Source organism: Hemitrygon akajei, unplaced genomic scaffold (genome assembly GCF_048418815.1).
Source record: "Hemitrygon akajei unplaced genomic scaffold, sHemAka1.3 Scf000117, whole genome shotgun sequence".
NCBI classification, from domain to species: domain Eukaryota; kingdom Metazoa; phylum Chordata; class Chondrichthyes; order Myliobatiformes; family Dasyatidae; genus Hemitrygon; species Hemitrygon akajei.
This window is the reverse complement of record NW_027332003.1, coordinates 1,738,700-1,760,441: the sequence shown is the minus strand read 5'-3', so window position 1 is coordinate 1,760,441 and position 21,742 is coordinate 1,738,700. Positions and strand designations below refer to the sequence as shown.

Here is a 21,742-nt window from a genome sequence, read left to right as displayed (position 1 = left end):
GAGGCAGTGGACCTGGACCAGTGTGCTTAACCTGTACTGACATGTCAGCCTGAGATGAGCCGTAAATTAACATTTTCCGGCAGCAATGGGAGCAAGATAACTCGCACGTCAGTTGTCTGTCAGATGACGGGCGCGCAAGGTTTCCCAAATGGTCTCAGAGTGAGCCCGGGAGCGCGAGGGTAACGAGCTCCCCGTGTCGGGCAGGGGGCGGGGCGGGCCGTGAGGCCGCGCACGAAGAGCCCCAGGGAGTCTGCAGTGGGATTGACAGGACACGAGGAGCATGTCTCTCAGTCCGATACCGAGCTATCCAGCACCGAGTTAGTCAAAATTTCGACCTCCTTACGCAGCTGGGGCACCTAAATAAAGCTCAAAGCTGGACGTAAATAATTAATGTTTGATTTCAGTTCAAATACATAAATAAAATCCTGTCTCCTTTCGCATACAGTCATTATATCAGCTTACATTAATTAAATTGGCAGAGCTTTTCTAGTCAACATACCAACAGGCATAATTTGACCACAGGGCCCCTCGAAACTGCTGCTACCGATCATGAAATCATGGCTGATCTGATGTAAAATTTCATTACGTATTCCCCCATGTCCATTCCTGTAACACTTCAGTCCCACTGTTTATCAAGAACCCGTGCTTAAACATAATTACAGACATTTTCTTCCACTGGCCATTGAGAAGAAGAATTCAAATTGCTCACAATCAGCACAGGAACAATAGGATGTATTCGTCTGAAATATGAAACTCTGAAAAGGGAACAGGAGTTTGCTGTACAGCTCCCGTACCCTTGCTTTGAAACAGGTGGCCATTGTTCTGGAGCTGTTCTCAATCTTTACCTAACCTGTGGAAAATGTAAGTCATGCAAACAGGAAACAGTTGGAACACAAAAGGCACCAAGTCAGAAGTGGCTTAAAAAAAATCAAATATCTCCTTGATCACTGATCCAATAACTGGTTGTTTGGAATGAAAGATGCGAAATAAATATCAGCAGCTGAATTATTCTCACATTAATTCCCCAGAATATCCTGAGAGTGTGGATACAGTGGATTGTTTCTTACAAATAGCCCCGACCATCGCCCCAGACGGTTCTGTCGTAACCATGGCAACAAACACAAAACGGGAGGAACTCAGCAGCTCAGGCAGCATCTATGGATGAGTGTAAACAGTCGACGTTGCGGACCAAGTCCCTTCATCAGGACTGGAATGAAAAGGGGAGGAGGGCAGATGATTGACTGATTTGTAAGATGCAGCTTGTTGTTCTGTGAGACTCGGTGCTCAGGGTCTACGTTCAAGCAGCTGTCTGACCGCGCACATTCCTCAGAACAGGGAGCGGCCGATCGGCTGAAATCAGATCCCAACTGGTTCGACAAAACACTGTCGTTCAAATGTGAGAAAGTTTAACCCTTTCTGCTACAGGGAAGATCGATAGAACCAATGACACAAGCATTTTGTGTGTGTTGCTCGGATTTCCAGCATCTGCAGATTTTCTCTTGTTTGAGAGAGATCGGTGACGGGTCACTGATCCGTGGCATATTTCACATCACATTACCAGGGTGAAAGATGCCTTCTGCTCGCAATCAGTAGGGGCTGGAGATGCTCTTCCGTGAGACTCACAGCCCGATTTTCTGTGTGGAAGCAGCTGCCTGTCCACAGGGCGGATTCTCTGCTGAAACCTAACAGACCAGTTCGACACTCCCCTTAAACTCAACCAAGCTGGCTTAATATTGCATTTAATTACTTCTGTTACAGAAAATAAAACAATAAACTCCCGAAAGGAGAGTAGAGAAAATAAAGTCCCCCAGTGTCTGCAATCTGAATGACTACTTGGTGCAATTGCTACCAGACTTTATGAGATGCCAACATTTAATTTTACCCCAAACTCCCATCATTTGCAGTTTTAAAATCATATTTTGCGATATAATTAAATAAATTGTTCGGTGACATTTTCCAGTGACACGTTCTGAACAGTAAAACAGTAAACTCTCACGGTCGCTCTGTTATTCTGAGTGGTTAGTTTTTCGTGTGTGTGTGTGTGTGTGTGTGTGTGTGTGTGTGTGTGTGTGTGTGTGTGTGTGTGTGTGTGTGTGTGTGTGTGTGTGTGTGTGTGTTGGTTGGGAGGGGGAGACTGACACCATTGTACAGCACTCTATACGCTGTATAATTCTCCGCTTCAGCCCCACCCTCACCTCCATATTCGGGGTTCCATTGTTTTAGATGCGACAAAAGACAGGGATTAAAGAAAAATGGGTGGCGGAAGTAGTCAGGGAAATTGTCACTGCAACGCTCAGTCTGGACAGACTGGAGAAATCATCTAGGGAGGCGTTATGGGTAGAACGGAGAAATACGAAGGTTATAACCACGTTAGTGGTCTATATTACAGACACCGAACAGTCAGACGGATTTAGAGGAACAAATATACAGAGAAGTCGCAGACTAATGCAAGAAACATGAGGCTGTTATTATAGTAGGATATCAATCCACTTCCAGTTTAGGTGCAAACGGTCTCTTCCGTTCACACAATGTTACCTGTCACACATCTGTCACCTGTTACTTGTCAGAAAGGGTAGGGATAAAGGGAGCCCTCTTTGGTTGGATGTCGGTGATTCATGCTGTTCCACAGGGGTCTGTGTTTGCAATGTTTCATTTCATGTTTTATGTGAATGTATCGGATGACAGTATTGATGGCCGTGTGGCCAAATTTACGAGTAATGTCGAATGATCCATTTTGATACAGAGAGGGAAGCAGAGAGTTTGATATTGTGCCTGATGCTGGAACGGTGGTCAATTAGAAAATATAGTCTTGTTCCTCCAAATTGTTTTGAGCTGTGACAGTGTTTTTATCAGAAGGCACCATGGGGACTAAAATAATCTGAGTTGAAATGTTGTCCTTCACCCACTGACGTGCTTTGTAAACTTTGAACAGTGTAGAAAGATCAAGGGATTTGTGTATGGGTATCACAAACACAACAGCACGTTAGTTCCGCTGTATCTGTCAGTTCACCAGCGCTTGAATGCCACCGATCCTTGAATGTGGAGGAGGGGATGCTGGAGAAGACAGCGCCCCACGCGCTACAAGGAGAGACCGATCACGTGAGCATGTCCGTGATCTGATTGGGTACATTGCCATGACGTTGCTAACAGTATGACGTCATTCACTGGCTCTCATTTTGGAAGGAATTCAATCGACCATCGCAGATACATTAGCTTCGCACTGCGAAGCGGCTGTTCACCTGCTCCGTGTGTGTGAAGAGACTCATTCAGGTAACCCACCTTGTGATGCTCCGGTGAGTTCACAATAATTAGAGGCCACATTTCTGTCCGGAGTGAGCAAAGAGTTTTACTCATCCCAGCTGCTGCAGCACCAGCAACTTCACATCAGGGAGGAAGTTCAAATCAGCTCCGTGTTAAATGTTTAACCATCACGGTGACTGAAGGCAGCTGCAGGTTCATGAGGGACTGTTACTGTCAGATTCTGCAGTTCTTGTGGCTGCTCATCGCACCCAGGACTGAACCCTGGTCACTGAGCATTGGAGGAGTCTGTTCTGCTGATGTTAGCCTTAAACTAGACTGATGTTTAATATTGTGGATCTGAGAAAGATAAATCAGTTCTGTATCAAATCCCGTGTCGCAGGTACTTACTGTTACTGCCAAACTCACAATGTACACTGTAGAGGCCACTCAGCCCATCTGGTCCCTGCCCATGTTTCTGTTCCATGTCAGTACTTTAAAATTTATCTCTGCCGTTTACCTGTCACTCTCTCTGTTGCAACTTGTCACCACTCTGTGGGAGAAGAGATTTCCTGTGAATTTCGTAGAATCATAGAAATCTGCAGCAAATTACAGTTCATTATACATTGTTCCGACCATGTAACCTACTCTAGTAACTACCTAGAAGTACCCTACCACATAGTCCTCTATTTTCCTAAGCTCCATATACCTACGATTCTCTTAAAAGACCCTATTGTACCCGTCTCTACCACCGTCGCTGGCAGTGCATCCCATTCACCCACCACTCTCTGTGTATAAAAATATACCTCTGACATCTCCCTTGAACTACATCCAAGCACCTTAAGGTATGCCCCCTTGTGCTAACCATCGCAGCCCTAGGGAAAAAGCCTCTGAATATTCATACGTTCAATGCCTCTCATCGTCTTGTACACCTGCATGAATTTCCTGCATGATTTTCCCCAGGCTAAGTAACACGATGAGCTCGCTGAGTATTTGACCTTCCCCAGGGCTCTGGACGAAGGTGGTTAAACTCCTTCTTCCCTGCTCTTTGCAAATTTTGGGTCGTTTTCACTAATTTCAAAGGACTGTGCCTCAGACAGCTGGATTGTTGCAATGCGCCTCTAGAGTCTGGCAGCAGACTAGCAAGTGAATCTTCGATGGAGCATTCAGAAACCAAAGAGTTGCCAGCATTAATCAGGGCTTTGGGGCTCTGGAAAAAGATGGGTTCTGGAGGTTACAAGGAGGAGGAGGAAGAGGAACCAGACCAGCAGGATGTGGCTATGAATGAAAGATGAGACACATTTGGAAACTGGTCAATTGAAAAACAAAATGGTTAATGTCTAAAAAACATTTCAGGTAATCAGCAGATCAGGCAGCAAATGTGGAGAGGAATAAATGGACAGCATTTAGGCCGAGCCCCTTCAGCATGTCTAGTCTGTGTACTCCTCTGCTTAGTTGCTGCCTGAACTGCAGAGCTCCTTCAGCATTGTGTGTGTGTGCGTCGCTGTTTTCCAGCAACTGCAGAATCTCTTGTGTTTCATATCTGCATTTGTAAGAGGATTGTACTTTGGCATTAAATAAACGAAATGCCTGTTGATATTGAGTGTATCGATTATGGGAGCCGCTTTCTGTGTTATTAAAGCTGCTGAGTTTTCTACACACAAAAAAATCTGATGTATGGACATGGAACCTGTGTTTGCAGAAACTTTTAATGACACTGTGATTACCCATAAGGCCCTGCGGTTAAAATTTCTCTGTCGCTTGGAGCACCGATCAAATGCGCAGGCGTCAGGGGTTGCCGCTGGTTCCGATTATTACGCATGCGCACAGTACACAAAATGTCGGGAGGACCGGAGGCGGTAAGAGTGGGTGCTGGGTGGGCCTTTTCGACTCTAATTAAGTGACAATTGCTGTGAACACCGGACACCGTGATCCGCAAACTCGGCACGGGCCAGGTCTTTTTCCTCCCTCTCAGCACTATGATCTGTACACGGGCCTCGGGGAGCTTCCTGCTAATTAGGGAATGGGAGCAGATGGATCTCTCAGACAGAGCTGAGCTCCAGCTATCTAAATGCAAGGATTGGGAACTCGTAAAAAGAGAGCAATATCTTTCTATCAGCTGTTGAGACAATCACCTTTGTTCTGCCTCCAACTGCAGCAAGTACTACCTCAGCATTAGTACTCTTTTCCATCGATGCTGCCTGGCCTGCTGAGTTCCTCCGGCATTTTGTGTGTGTTGCTTGGATTTCCAGCAGCTGCAGATTTTGTGTGTGCTGCTTTTTCTGCCTGCTCTTGTTCTGGAGTTTTCTGCACGGGAGGACATGTTTTGACCCATTCTCTCTGGGTACATAAAGATATCAAACACCTTTGCCCTGGGCAATAAGTAGCTTTCACATCACAAATGTGCCAGACTCCAGTGAGACAGACTACTGCCCTTCCCTTCATATTCATTGGCATTGTCATCAGTGAGTTCATCACCGTCGGTCACCTGGGGGAGGGTTCAGGGGAAATATTTATGTACACTACAGAAACTGGTGTTATCTATGCATATTGTGGTGATGCAAAAGTTGCTGGGTAATTTGCAAGTGGGAAGAAGGGGAGTGATATTTGGAAATCTGACTTTTTAAAGCAGCATTTAGCAAGAAAACCACATATACTGACATGTAAAAGTTTGAGCACCTCTGGTCAAAATTTCTATTACTGTGAATAGCTAAGTGAGTAAAAGATGACCTGATTTCCAAAAGGCAGAAAATTAAAGATGACACATTCTTTAATATTTTAAGCTAGATTACTTTTTCTTTTCCATCTCTTACAGTTTCAAAATAACAAAAAAAGGGAAAAGGGCCCGAAGCAAAGGTTTGAGCACCCTGCATGGTCAGTACTTAGTAACAACCCCTTTGGTAAGTATCACAGCTTGTAAACGCTTTCTGTAGCCAGCTAAGAGTCTTCCAATTCTTGTTTGGGGATTGTTGCCCATTCTTCCTTGCAAAAGGCTTCTAGTTCTGTGAGATTCTTGGGCCGTCTTGCATGCAGTGCTCTTTTGAGGTCTTTCCACAGATTTTCGATGATGTTTAGGTCAGGGGAATGTGAGGGCCTTGGCAAAACCTTCAGCTTGAGCCTCTTGAGGTAGTCCATTGTGAATTTTGAGGCGTGTTTAGGATCATTATCTTGTTGTAGAAGCCATCCTCTTTTCATCTTCAGCTTTTTTTTTTACAAATGGTGTGATGTTTACTTCCAGTATTTGCTGGTATTTAATTGAATTCATTCTTCCCTCTACCAGTGAAATGTTCGCTGTGCCTCTGGCTGCAACACAAGCCCAAAGCATGATGGATCCATCCCTGTTCTTAACAGTTGGAGATGTGTTCTTTTCGTGAAATTCTGCACCCTTTTTTCACCAAACATACCTTTGCTCCTTGCGGCCAAAAAGTTCTATTTTAACTTCATCAGTCCACAGGACTTGTTTCCAAAATGAATCAGTCTTGTTTAGATGTTCCTTTGCAAACTTCTGATGCTGAATTTTGTAGTGAGGATGCAGGAAAGGGTTCTTCTGATGACTTCCATGAAGGTCATATTTGTGCAGGTGTAGCTGCACAGTAGAACAGTGCACCACCACTCCAGAGTCTGCTAAATCTTCCTGAAGGTCTTTTGCAGTCAAATGGGGGTTTTGATTTGCCTTTCTAGCAATCCTGCGAGCAGTTCTCTGGGAAAAGTTTCTCGGTCTTCCAGACCTCAACTTGACCTCCACCGTTCCCGTTAACTGCCATTTCTTAATTACATTACGAACTGAGGAAACGGCTACCCAAAAACGCTTTGCAATCTTCTTATAGCCTCCTCCTGCTTTGTGGCCATCATTTATTTTAATTTTCAGAGTGCTGGGCAGCTGCTTAGAGGAGCCCATGGCTGCTGATTGTTGTGACAAGGTTTGAGGAGTCAGGGTATTTATAAAGTTTTCAAATTTGCATCACCTGGCTTTTCCTAACGAAGATTAAGAATAAGCCATAGCCCTAACAAGCTAATTAATGTCTGAGACCTTGGTAAAAGTTATCTGAGAGCTCAAATCTCTTGGGGTGCCCAAACTTTTGCATGGTGTTCCTTTATTTTTTTTCACTCTAAAATTATACAAAATAAAAATAATACACTAATCTTGCTTAAAATGTTGAAAAGAATGTTTCATCTTTAACTTTATGACTTTTGGAGATCAGATCATCTTTTACTCACTTGACTATTCACAGTAACAGAAATTTTGACCAGGGGTGCCCAACCTTTGCCTGTGTGACATGTTGAGGTTGGTTCCTGGGATATCACAGTTCTTGATCCAGGTAAAATGGACCCGGGGATTGAGCTGCTTGGGCTTATGAGGTGTTGAGCGAGTATTTCTGGTCTGGGATCAGATGTTTGTTTCTGGAGTTCCTTTGGAAGCAATGACTGCCAATCTGAGGAGAGGATGAGTTCCAATTCCAGCCTCACAGGGATAGGGTGTGAGTAAATGGGCTGTACCGTGTTTACAACAGTAGAAATAGACCCTTGAGGTTGGTGTTGAAACTGTGTTTGGAAATCACCCCACCCCCCCCCCCCACCCCACTGTCACATGTCTGTCACTCAGTGGAAATCAAGTTGCTGGAGATCTGCACTAAAAACTGAAAATGTTTGAAGTCATTCTGACAAAACTTTATTCACCTGAATTGTAAGGTTTGTTCCTCTCCCCACAGCTGTTCCTTACCTGCTGAGCGTTTCTGGTAATTCCAGTTTCTTTTTATTACATTCACCCTGGAATGGTTTATATTTCCTGAAATGGACCTGTTTTAACCTGGAAATGGAAATGGCTCATTCTGTGATTACAGTAGAGCAGTAAAGAAAGCACAACTTTTCTCTGTAAATTATCCTTGTACCAGTTTGTGTTCAGTACAGTTGTTGCTAACAAGATATACAAGAATAATCTCAGGAATGATTGACTTTATGTATGAGGAGCATTTGATAGTTCTGGATCTGTGTTCAATGGAGTTCAGAGGGACGGTGGGAGTTGTGGACGGATGTATGGTTAAGTAAATCTAACGAATGCTGAAAAGCCTGGATACAGTGGACATGGAGAGGATGTTTCCATTAGACGGAGAATCTGTGATCTGACAACACAGTCTCAGAATAAAGATGCTTCCCTTTAAAACTGAGATGGGAAAAACTTTTTGGCCAAAAGATGTCTGAACTGTGGAATTTGTTGCCACAGAGGTTGTTTGAGGCTGCCATTTGGGTATGTTTATGGCAGAGATAAATATGTTCATGATTGCTATGTAGTTTCAGGGTTACTGGAGGAAGGCAGGAATATGGTGTTGGAATAAAAATCAGCCATGGTTGAGTGGTTGAGTGGTCAGGCAGACCAGATGGATTGAATCACCTAATTCTGTTCCTTACGTCTTTCCATGACTGAATGATGGCTCCTTCTTATCCCATATCATTTTGTGACGTGTGAGGGACAATAAGAGACTGTTCACTGTGGAAGTTGAATCCAGATAAAGTCACTCAGAGACCATATAAATACAAACTCTTTACTCTAAGCACCCGGGGCTTACTCAGATAGTCGCTCAAACAGGAAGAGTCTATGACTGTTCCCGCCCAATCTACTAACTGACTAACAATTCCCCTTACACCACAGATATATCTGTTCAGATACCCACCACACAAGACAGGTTGGAGCCAAAGTTATTTACTACATGACAGCCCCTAAAGACAAATTACAAAATAGTCATAATGGCTTACATACACAGAACAGACTGAAACTGTCCTATCTCTATGCATGTGAACAAGGAGATAAGCATCCTGAAACCCTAGCTAGCTTCCCTCAAGAAGAAATATGGCTCAACATGGCTTAGTACATCTGTTGATCATCAGCAGTTTCTTTCAGAAAAACAGGCTGCTATTGTTTAACCAAGTGTTAACCCTTTTACATACTTCATCACTCCCTCCGTTTGATCATGGATAACATTATGACATATCAGTGGGTAAAAACAGCATAGAACAGTAATTATAACAAGGATATGTACAACTATTAGGCCATAATGCATTAACATGCCTCACATATTACCAAACAGGCCTTCGAAGTCCACCATTTCGTCCCTTCGGTGAGCCTGTGTAAATCCTACCCTACTTTCTTGATGCTGTCAATCTCCCTGGCAGTGTGCTTGGAGAGGGATGTAATGTTAGTAGACTCATCAGGGATATAGGTTCAGCATTCTGTGTCAATAATAGCACAGGTTCCCCCTTTCTCAGTGAGGATAAAATCTAAGGCCATACAATTCTGTGGGACTGTTTGCTGGATTGCACTCATTTCAGTGGATATTTCAGTTACTTGGGCCTGTGTTTCTGTCAGGGCCCCTGCAGTATTGTGGCCAGCTCCTCAAGTGCTGTAGCCAAATTGATTATCTTTTGTGAATTCCTGGCTACTCCATAGTGATCATCCAAAATTGCTCAGTCTCAGTTATTCATCTCCGCTGCTGGGCACATGCAAGTATGGCCAGGATGCATGTTTCCCAAAGTCTGGGAAGTTCCGTTTGGTGGGAACCTGAGATACCATCCCTCAAAACAATGGCAGCCACAGTCATCTCTGACAAGACCACAGTTCCTCACCTCACTTCCCAGGGTGTTGTTTGAGAAAGCCCAGGCTGAGAGTTCCTCACTCTGGTTGAGCGGGATTACTGACACTGGAATCATAGTTTTACTATGCCGCGGAATTTTGGCACAAACCCAGCAGGCCCCTAGTTCTACCTGTTTGGCATCGGTGTGACAGAGAGACAGAAAGGTGTTAACATGGGGGCCCCGGATGCTGGGGTGATCCCTCTCAAAGACATAAACACGAACACCACTATAAACCAAAATATTTTCCTTTCATCTGAGAGATTCCTTCTACTCAGTTCTTTCAGTAACACATTTGAAGTCTGTTCTATGTATCCACCAAGATTGCCGCTTCAGATGCACAGCTGTGGGAGTGGTCAGTAACATCTGATATGATCCTTTCCACCAAGATCTGAGTTTCCCTCAATCCCAGTTCTTGATCAGGACAATATTCCCAGGTTCTGTGGTGGGATAGTCACTCCTCTGTGCGGGGTAGTTCTGGTCCTTGTAAGCCTGTCGTACCTGTGAATGTAATGCTTGGAGAATTTTGGTTAGTTGGCATATATATTTCCCCATCTCTTCCCTGATGGTATGCAGATCCAATTTCGCTGGTAGACTCTCTGGGAGCAATAGTACACAAGGTCTTAGTCCCCAGGGTGTCCTCATGGGCCGTCCATAAATGATTTCATCTGGTGACTACCCTGTTTTCCCCTGTGGGGTGACCCTCATGTGGAATAGGGTAACATTAGGACATTCATCCAAGTGAGTCCAGTCTCCGCTGTTAGTTTGGCCAATTTACTCTTCAGAGTGCCACTGACTCTTTCCACTAAGCCAGCGGCCCGTGGGGGGTGTACACAGTGGAATTGTTGCTTGATAGCTAGTTTGTTACACACCCCTTCGCTTGCTTTCGCCACAAAGTGTGGGCCATTGTCAGAGCTCAGCATCTCTGGCAGGCCGTAACTGGGAACTATATCCTGTAATAATACCTTCACAACAGTCATAACAGTATTATTAGTAGTCGGAATAGCTTCAATCTATCTACTAAACACATCTATAATAACTAAGCAGTATCTATAGCAATGTACTCTAGGCAATTCAATAAAATCAACTTGTAGACAGGAAAAAGGTCCACCTGTCAAGAGTAGTACCCAGTGTGCTGGTTACAGGTTACCAACCATTCCCTCCTTTCCCAGGTGTGTACAATTATGTATATAATGGACCAGTATTGGTAAAAGCTGTGTAGGAACACAAACCTGTCCCGCTGGGGTGATGCAGAAACCTAGGTCGGGGTCTTTCTGGCACCCCATCTGGGATCACAGTTTGCACTCCTCCTCAGAGACATCCATCTGAAGTACGTACCTCCCACATGTCTGGCCATCCCGTTTCACGGAAGGTTGCTTGACAGGAACCCAAGGGGACGACAACTACTGAGGATTGTGCCGCACATTTCGCTGCCTAATCTGGTGAAGGATTGCCTTCAGTGACCATGTCGGACATGCGGATGTCAGCTGCACATTTATTAATAGCCAAAACTCGAGGTAGCTGTAGAGCGGTGAGTAAGTTGCTACAAAGGTAGCATTACTAATGGGGTGGCCAGTGGAAGTCAGGAATCCCCATATTCCCAGAGAGCCGTGTAGTCATGTACAACTCCAAATGCATAACGGGAGTCTGTGTAAACGTTCGCACTTTAGTCTGTTACTAGGATACAGATACGAGTCAAAGCAAACAGCTCAGCTTTCTAGGCGGAGACAGCTGCTTCAAAAGAGGCCTGCTCAATTACTTCACTGTCCGTCACTATCACATAGTCAGAATATTATTTTCCTGCTGGATCCACAAAAGAGCTTCCATCCTCATGAAACGTTGCCTCGGGCTTGAGGGTGTGTTGCAGAATGGATGGGAGAGTCTGTCCTTCTTTGACGTGATCCGAACGGGTGGGCAGATGGTGCGGCCGACTTCATGACCTGAAATTGCCCAGAGGCAAAGTCTTGGGTTCAGTCAATATTCAAAGAATGTCTTACCAGATGTCCCGTCTTCACCTCAGATTCCTTCCAGTATGGGACTGGCACGCGGCCAAGTCTTGCCAGTCTCCCTCGGTGCTGGAGGGTTGTTTCGTCAAGGTGTAGGTGAGGAACCCTGGGCTCTTTGGCTTCAACCCAGAGCAAACCCTAATGGTGTTAGGGAATCACCAGTCCTGTCTGTCGCCAAAGAAAACCCAGAACTTCTGCCAGTAATGCTCTGCACTCTCTTCATTTAAACTCTCCAGTCACCATGACTGGGAACTTCTGTCCCTCGAGGGCTGCATAATACTGGCTTTCCTCAGTTGCACATCCCGGAGGGTCATAGCACAGAGTCACATGAGATTTTGCCACTGGCAGAAGGGGTTCAAACATAGTGGAGTCCAGATTAAGTTTGCTAGTCCCAGGTGATACCCTTGCCCATTCATAGAATCTCGACTTCCAATGGACAGAGCAAGTCTCTCCCTGCGAGATTACACCCCGACTGGTGGTGACTGTAAATGAAACGGTAGTGTTCTCATACAGCTGTAAGAACTCTGAACTAAACACCAAGGTAAACCATAGTCAGTGAGGGCACGATCGCAGTAAGATTATCCATTTACTGTTCACTCTTCCACATTAACGTATGGTGAAAACTGTTGATAAAACAATACAAAATATATACAGTATTTGTTTCCTTCTTGACATCACATTTACATAATAAATTCTTGCCAATCCATATTTTCTGTTTTAATCCTGTTGGCTAGTTTAACTTAGGTTTGCATTGAAGTACTTCAGTGATGTTTACAGGTTGCTGGAGAGCCCTTTCCAAGGCTTGAATAATCTGGTCTGTCTGTTCATTCTCATTCTGGTTTCCCGCCTGTAACTCGTGTTACGTACCCTGTAACTGGGTCACTTACCAGCAAAGAAAGAGAGGTCCATTGAAGTCTGATGGTACTATTTTTAACAGTATTTATTGATAGAAATACACAAAAATAATATCAATGCAAACACACAGATCATATACGTCGTCAATACGAAATCTAAAAGCGCGGGTATAATAATAATCTATAAGAAATAGCTCTGTCGTTGTCTAGGGGATAATGTATTGTCCGATGGAAATATAAAAGTCACTTTAGTTCAGTCAAGCTGTAGGCTGCAGCCTTTGGTTGGAGAGAAAGATGGGTTAAAACTTGCCCATTCCTTTTATGATGTCAATCCTTCGAGAGTCGTTGGGAGTTGATTTCCCCATTGTTAGCTAAAAACCGTTCTTCCGTGGTAGAGGCCACCGATTCCGGGGCAAATGGAAACGGACACACGTGGCCTTCCACTGGTTTTTGCTATTACGGGATCGCTAGCGTTTCTTCTGGTGCATCTGAGGGGCTGTTCCCCCCAGACCCTCTTTTTATCCTGATTCACAGGGTCGCAGATGTCGATCAGGTTGGGATGATGCAATCCCTCCACCAACCTCCCTCTCGGTTCATTGCCTGGGGGGGCTTCGATGCATCGTGCAGGATGCAATACACAAGTCCGTCTCCAAGAGACAATAGCCGGTAGCAATGGGTCCGCCTTTCGGAGGCCAGGACACATTCCAACCCTTTTGTGGATTCTGCATGTCTTTCTCTCATTTCCTGTGTCCCCTGAACTGACTTATTAGTGATCTTGCGATTCTCACAAAGGAGGGGGGCTACCCCACACCCTTCGGCCCCTCAGAGCTGTGGCACATTCGTAACACTCCTGATAGGTTTGGTATCTCAATTCTGCCTTCCATTTCCACCCCTCATCAGCTGAGAGAATCATGCAGCAGAGAGCGAATAAATCTTGCAGGGTCACATTAAACATTTGTATAGTACTGCGGACACACTGAGCAAACTGTGCTGGTTTCCTTTTTCTTTCTGGGGCCTGATTCATGATCATTATCATTTCCTGAGGCTTCCAGGCCACATACACAGGAATCACTGAGGGCTGTCCCTCCTCCTGCTCGTGGACTTGGCATCATTCATGAGCAATTGTCTTTGTGTTAACTCTGGGGTTTGATTGGATCCTTCCCTCCCTGTCTCGGAATAATCCTCTGTATTCCCTTTCCGGATCTCAGGGTGTAGGGACCTCCCCTTCGCTGCTGCCGTTGTGTTACCTGAGCGGCCACCGTATCTGAGTACTGGGAGGACTGGTGTTCAGGAGCTCTGGGTGCACTCGGCCCCTGGTAAGGTGGGGGGAGGGGGAGTACGGTGGGTGCCCACTACTCATCACATTCACTGTCCACAAACAAGGTTGGTATGGCAGACATGGGTTCAGGATCCCTTGTTTCCCTATTAGTTCGAACTTTAGACTGCCGTTCCTGTCCTTCTCTCCTATCTAAGCCGCTGCTGTGCTCTTTTCACAACACAGTCGGTATGTACAGACCATGGGAGATTCTGGGTGATATTTATGCCGAGGAACTTAAAGCTGTTCACCGTCTCACCCCAGATCCATTGATGTCAATAGGGGTTAGCCAGTCTCCATTCCTCCTGTCGTCCACAATCAGCTCCTTTGTTTTTGTGACAATGAGGGAGAATTTGTTTTCTGGACACCAGTCAGATGTTGTTCAGACCTCAGATACAGTCAGCAATCAAATACCTGAGCATAGTGTGATGAATGTGCTGAGCTGTGTATATCACAAAGCCAGATGAGCTCAAGACAGGGAATTATGATCTCGTCACCATTATTGGGATTTGGTTGCACCCAATAGTCTGAGGGATTTAGAGGAACAAATTTGTGGAGAGGTTGCAGACCATGCCAAGAAACAATGGCTGATTCATTAAGTGATTTTAACTTTCCATATATTGACTGGGTCTCCCATACTATAAATGACTAGATGGGGTAGAGTTTGTCAAATGTGCCCTGAATCAGAACATAGATTTCCCGATGTGGAAGTGTGCAATAAGCTGTTAGGAAATGATCCAGGGCTGGTGACAGCAATTAGTGATCATAATGCCATGAGATTCAAAGTAACTATGGAGAAAGGGAGGTCTGGACCACGGGTTGAGATTCTAAATTGGAGAAAGGTCAATGTTGATGGTATCAGAAAGGATCTGACAAGTGTGGTTTGGGACAGGCTGTTTTCTGGCAAAGGAGTACTTGGTAAGTGGGAGGCCTTCAGAAGTGAAATTTTGAGCGTGTGGAGTTTGTATGTGACTGTCAAAATAAATATGGAAAAGTAACTGGTGCAGGGAACCTGGGTTTTCAAGAGATATTGAGGCCCTGGATATTTTTTTTCTCTGAATGCCTCAGACCGTTGAGTGCTACCAAGACTCATTAATGACAACAATATCATAATTCCAGGCCCTGAGCTCATCTGACTTTTTACTTAGTCGTCTTCTGTTGGTTTCTAAAAGCTTCCCAATAGTCTTTGCTCTTTCGTTTGCCCTCTTTTTGGCTTTTATGTTGGCTTTGGCTCCTCATTCAGCCACGGTTGTGTCCTTCTGCCTTTCCAATGCTTCCACTTCTTTGGGATGTGTCGATCACTCAGCTCCCGAATTGCTCCCAGAAACTCCAGCCATTGCTGCCCCGTTGTCACTCCTACCTTTTCCCTTCCAAACAAGTTTGTCCAGTTTCTCTGTCACAGAAACATGGAGAAGTTCAGTACAGAAACATGGAGAAGTTCAGTACAGAAACAGGCTATTTGGCCCATCTAGTCAATGCTGAGAACACATTTAAGCTGGCTAATGCAACTACCTGCACTGTTACCATCGCCCTCCATAACTCTACCATCCAGGTTCCTATCAAACTTCTCTAAATTGTGAACTCAATCTCATATTCAATACTTGTGATTACATCTCATTCCACATTCTCATGACCATTTCAGTAAAGAGCATTTCCACATGTTCCCGTTAAATTTTCACCTTCTGCACTTACCCAAGACATCTGGTTTTCATCCCACCCAACCTCAGTGGAAAAAGCTGCTTGCATTTACCCTATCTATACCCTCATAATGTTCTATACCTCCAACAAATCCTCAAAGCAATGTATAATTTTCTTGTTGATGTATGAAATGATGAGGGGCATAGAGCGTGTGGATAGCCAGAGGTTTTTCGCCAGGGTTGAAATGGCTAACATGTTTTAACATAGTTTTAAGGCGCTTCGAAATAGGTATCAATAAGTTTATAACACAGAGAGTGGAATGCACTGCCAGCAAGCGGTGGTCATAGCAGATACAATAGGGTCTTTTAACAGCCTCTTAAATACATACATGGAGCATACATGGAAAATCTAGGCCAGCACAACATTGTGGGCTGAATGGCCTGGAATATGCTGTAGATATCTATGTTCTATGTTGAGCACTGAAATAACTTATCTTCTTTTATCTGTACAGGGTCCACGATTTTAATGCTGCTTTCCCACACTCCCTTAGACCCTGTGTCCATCTCCTGAGTAAATGGAGATGAAAAAATATTTAAGATCTCCCCCATCTGCTTTGGTTCCACTCCTGGATTGCCATTCCGGTCTTCTAGAGGACCGTGTGCTTTGCAATCCTTTTGCTCTTAATCTATCTCTGGAATCCCTGAGGATTATACTTCATCTTTTCTGCGACAGCAACCTCATGCCTTCGTTCAGCCATACTGATTTATTTATTTATTTATTTCTTATGTGTTCTCTTGCATTTTCTTATACTCCATGAGAACCTGCCTGCCTAACCCTGTTATGTAGCTCCATTTTTGTGCTTCACCACGGTCTCAATATCTCTTGAAATCCAAGGTCTCCTACAGTTTCTATCTTTACCTTTTATTCTGACAAGCAGATACCTGCTTTGTACTTTCAAAATTTTGCTTTGAAGGCCTCCCATTTACCAAACACACCTTTGCCATAAAGCAGCCTGTCCCAGTCCACAGTTGCCAAATCCTAGTGTCATAATTTCAGGTGTTGATCCATGCACTGAACACATCCACCTTTCCTACGCTGCTCCTTGTATTGAAATATACAGAGTTCAGCATTTTAACTGCATCATGCTCAACGTTTTTCATTACTGACCTTGTCTGAGGTCTAAACATCTATATCCAGAATCCCTTCACTATCTGTTCTGTTATTCAGGCTCGCATGCCCCCTGCAACTTTAGTTGAACACCCCCACCACCCCACACACCATGCAGCACGAGCAAGCCTTACCACTGGGATATTAGACACATTCTTGTTTTGTTCTCCCAACTAACGGATCCTTAATCACCCCTTTGGCTTTCCTTACTCAGATCAAAGAACGAGGAGGTGCATACGAGGTACAGGCAGATAGGAACAAATGGGGTACATATGAATTATAGGGAATGAAAGTGAATTCTTATGAAACAAATAGAAGAAGTCACATGGTTGCCCCAGCAGACAAGGTGAAGGAGAATCCTCATGGATTCTGCAGATCTGTTAACAGCAAAAAGATTGCAAGGGACAAAATTAATCCTCTGCAAGATCAGAATGGTAATCCATATGGGGAGACAAAATAGATGTGGGAGATTTTTTTTTGCATCCATATTTACTCAGGAGACAGATACAGAGTCTATAGAAGTGAGGCAAAGCAGCATCAACTTCATGGACCCTGTACAGATTACAGAGGTGGAGGTGTTTGCTGTATTAAGGCAAATTACCATGAATATATCCCCAGGGCCTGACAAATTGTTCCCTGGGACAATGAGGAAGACAAGTGCAGAAATTGTCAGGGCCCAAGCACAGACTTTTAAATCATCCTTAGTGACAGGTGAGGTACTGGAGGATTGGAGGACAGCCAATGTTGTTCCGCTGTTCAAGAAATGCCCTAAAAATAAACAAGGAATTGTAAGTTGGTGAGCTTGACATCAGTAGGGGGAAAGTTATTGGAATATGTGTGCAGGAACCGGATATATAAGTATTTGGATAGATGTGGACTGATTAAGTATAGGCAGCATGGCTTTGTGCATGATAGGTCATGTCTAACCAATCTTATAGAGTCTCTGGAGGAAGTTATCAGGAAATTGGATGAAGACAAGGCAGTGGATGTTGTCTACATGGACTTTAGCCAGGCACTTGACAAAGTCACATATGGGAGGTTGGTCAAGAAGTTTCAGTCTTTCAGCATTCAAGATGAGATATAAATTGGATGAGACCCTAACTTTAGGAGAAGCCAGAGTGTGGTAGCAGATGGTTGCCTCTCTGACTGGAGGCCTGTGACTAGTGGTGTGTCATAGGGATCAGTGCTTGATCTGTTGTTGTTAGTCATCTATATCAGTAATCTGGATGATAGTGTGGGTAGCTGGATCAGTAAATTTGTAGATGAAACCAAGACTGGGGATTCAGCGGACTGCGAGGAAGACTATCATGGCTTGCAGTGCAAACTGGACCAGGTGGGAAAATGGGTTGAGAAATGGAAAATGGAATTTAATGGAGACAAGTGCGAGGTGTTGCACTTTGGTAGGACCTGCCAGGGTGGGTCTTACACAGTGACTGGTAGGGCATGGAGGAGTGTTGTTGAAGAATGGGATCTGGGAATACAGGTCCATAATTCACTGAAAGTGGTGTCACAGGTAGAGAAGGATGGAAAGAAAGATTTTGGCACATTTGCGTTCATAAACCAAAGTACTGAATACAGGAGATGGATGTTATGTTGACATCGTATAAGACATCGGTGAGGCCTAATTTGGAGTATTGTGTGCAGTTTTGGTCGCCAACCTACAGAAAGATGTAAAAGAGGTTGAAAGAGTTCAGAGAAAATTCACAAGGATTTTGCCAGATCTGGAGGACTTGGGTTATAAGGAGAGATTGAACAGATCAGAACTTTATTCCTTGGAATGTAGAAGACTGAGGGGAAATTTGATGGAGGTGTACCACACTTATGAGGGTTATAGATGGGGTAAATGCAAGCTGGCTTTTACCACTGAGATTGGATGGGACTACAACCAGAGGCCATGGTTAAGGGTGAAAGGTGAAATGTTAAGGGTAACATGAAGGGAAACATCTTCATACAACAGTCATCCAGGCGTGGAATGAGCAGCCAGCACAAGTGGTGCATGCGAGCATGATTTCAACATTGAAAAGGTTCAGATAGGTAACTGTATGGTACGGGTTTGGGATAGACAGTTTAAATAGTTCAAAGAAAGTAGATGGGCCAGAGATGGACTGTTGTACTTTTTCATGACTGTGACAAGAACCTTAAAATACAGCTGTGCAGACCAACCATGCATCTGAGTAGGAGATATTTAAGGAAAGGTAGTCGCATCGCGGACGATTTCCCTCCTTGCCTCTCTGACGTAGTGGGGAGCCCCGTACGAGGCAAGTTACAGCAATGGTTTGCTATTGACTTCTGCTGGCTGATTTTCCAAAGGGATCACCAGCTCGTAACCCAGCACGGATGGAAAGCGTGCAGGGGAGCCAGCTGGGTTCGAACTCGGGACCTTTCGTCCCGAGATCCAGCACTGATGCCACTACACCACCAGCCAGGTCAGGAGATATTTACAAAGCATTAAAACAGCACATAAATGAAAACCCTAGCTGCATGTCAACAAAGGCTATTTGCGTGAGAGTGTTTCAGTTACTGTGGGGCCAGGCACCCATGCAGCTCAAGGGGAACAGGGAATAATACCAATGGAGAGAGTCAAACTGAGCCAGGTCACAGATTGGTGATGGCAGAAATGCCCCATTCTTATAGAGAGACGAAGAGCATCAGAGAGTTTGAGGGTCATTCTAGATACCAGCACTGTGCCCAGTTAGAAGATCATTTCTCTCTCCAACTTGGGATGAACCTCACTGTCACAGTAATGTCAGATCACACCAAGACAACTCCAGTGATCTCATCTGAAAGTAAAGTTGTCCTTCTCCCACTGATGGATTTTTAAATCTCTTTACAGGTTAAATATGACAAGGAATTTGTCTATGGGAATCTCGAACACAACACGCCAGTTTTGCTGTCTCTGTCTAGATATTTAAGAAGAGGAGCAAGGAATTCAATCGATCATCTTTCCTGCTCAGACTGTGGGGAGTCAGTCATCCTACCGACTGGCACGCCCGTCATTTTACACAGGGGGTTACCCATTCATCTACTCAGACAGTGGGAATGGATTCACTTGGTCATCTCAACTGAAGTTACATCAGCAAGTTCACACTGGGCAAGGCCATTCATCTGTTCTGTGTGTGAGAAAGGATTCATTTGGTCATCCCACCTATGGACAGACCAGTCAGTTCACACTGGGCAGAAGCTGGTCATCTGCTGAATTTGTGGGGAAGGATTTACTCGGTCATCTGTCCTAATGGCTCACCAGCGAGATCACACCGGGGAGCAATCATTCTCCTGCTCAGAGAGTGGGAAGGGATTCACTCGGTCATCTAAACTGATGGTTCGTCAGCGAGTTCACACTGGAGAGAGGCCGTTCACCTGCTCAGACTGTGGGAAGAGATTCACTCGGTCATTTCACCTACTGAGACACCAGTCAGTTCACACTGGGGAGAGGCCGTTCACCTGCTCAGACTGTGGAAAGGGATTCAGTCGGTCATCCCACCTACAGAGACACCAGTCAGTTCACACTGGGGAGAGGCCATTCACCTGCTCAGATTGTGGGAAGGGATTCACTCAGTCATCCGAACTACTGGTACACCAGTCAGTTCACACTGGGGAGAGGCCATTCACCTGCTCAGAATGTGGGAAGGGATTCACTCGGTCATCTGATCTACAAAAACACCAGTCAATTCACACTGGGGAGAGGCCGTTCACCTGCTGTGAATGTGGGAAGGGATTCACTCGATCATCTGATCTGCTGGCACACCAGCGAATTCACACCGGGGAGAGGCCGTTCACCTGCTCAAACTGTGGGAAGGGATTCACTCGGTCATCTAATCTGCTGGCACACCAGCGAGTTCACACTGGGGAGAGGCCATTCATCTGCTCAGAGTGTGGAAAGGGATTCACGCAGACATCCACACTAATGGCTCACCAGCGAATTCACACTGGGGAGTTTCCATTCACCTGCTCAGACTGTGGGAAGGGATTCACTTGGTCATCTGATCTACAAAAACACGAGCGAGTTCACACTGGGGAGAGGCCATTCACCTGCTGTGAATGTGGGAAGAGATTCACTCGGTCATCTTATCTGCTGGCACACCAGCAACTTCTCACTGGGGAGAGGCCGTTCACTTGCTCAGAATGTGGGAAGGGATTCACTCGGTCATCCACCCTACAGAGACACCAGTCAGTTCACACTGGGGAGAGGCCGTTCACCTGTGGTGAATGTGGGAAGGGATTCACACGATCATCTCTTCTACAGAGACACCAGCGAGTTCACACTGGGGAGAAGCCGTTCACCTGCTCAGAATGTGGGAAAGGATTCACTCGGTCATCCACCCTACAGAGACACCAGTCAGTTCACATTGGGTAGAGTCCATTCACCTGCTGTGAATGTGGGAAGGGGTTCACTCAGTAACCTAACGTTGTGACACACTACCGGGTTCACACTGGGTAGAAAGTTTCAATGAGCTGCATGCTGGATATTTGTCCATCACCGTTGCTGAATGCAATTTCGAGAGTGACTGTCGGTGCTGAACTCTACAATTATTGCTGCTGCTCACCACACCCAGTTCTGCACCCTGGTCACTGGGAATGGGAGGAGTTTCTTCTGCTGCATATTCACCTTTAATGTGACTGGACTTTAATATTCTGGACCTGAGACAAATAAATCAGTTCTATTTTAAACTCTGTCTCCGGTACTTTGTGAATTTATACCACACCTAGGTTACAGTAGATAGTTGATTGAGGTCGGCTGGATCCTACCAGTAACTCAGTTCCATGACAGTCCTTTTAAATGCTCCCCGTGCCTTCTCTCTTTCCCTGTGGTGATGGATTCCAAACAGTCACCACTCTGCAGGTGAATTTTACTGCAGACTGAAGAAGTCGAGCTGACTGCAGTTCTCTCTGAGATGTTCTTC

The 21,742-nt window shown here is 45.0% G+C and overlaps 1 protein-coding gene across 4 annotated transcripts; it reads left to right on the top strand.

Moving 5' to 3' along the window:
* Positions 1-5,047: 5,047 nt before the first annotated feature.
* LOC140723527 (uncharacterized) lies at positions 5,048-21,509 on the top strand. 4 transcript variants are annotated; one of them, XM_073038089.1, is made up of 3 exons: positions 5,048-5,096; positions 6,053-6,137; positions 19,675-21,509. In XM_073038089.1, the coding sequence occupies exon 3, from the start codon at positions 20,074-20,076 to the stop codon at positions 21,193-21,195; it is 1,122 nt and encodes a 373-aa protein (XP_072894190.1). In that variant the 5' UTR covers positions 5,048-5,096; positions 6,053-6,137; positions 19,675-20,073; the 3' UTR covers positions 21,196-21,509. The 4 variants fall into 4 exon arrangements, with proteins under 4 accessions (XP_072894190.1, XP_072894193.1, XP_072894192.1 ...); XM_073038090.1 differs by lacking the exon at positions 5,048-5,096 and adding an exon at positions 17,056-17,107 and having other exon boundaries at positions 6,072-6,137; XM_073038092.1 differs by lacking the exon at positions 6,053-6,137 and having other exon boundaries at positions 5,057-5,096.
* The last annotated feature ends 233 nt before the right edge of the window (positions 21,510-21,742 follow it).

Excerpts from the sequence above, each read along its gene's own strand:
- LOC140723527 (XM_073038089.1), top strand. The coding sequence starts at position 20,074 with ATGGCTCACCAGCGAGATCACACCGGGGAGCAATCATTCTCCTGCTCA.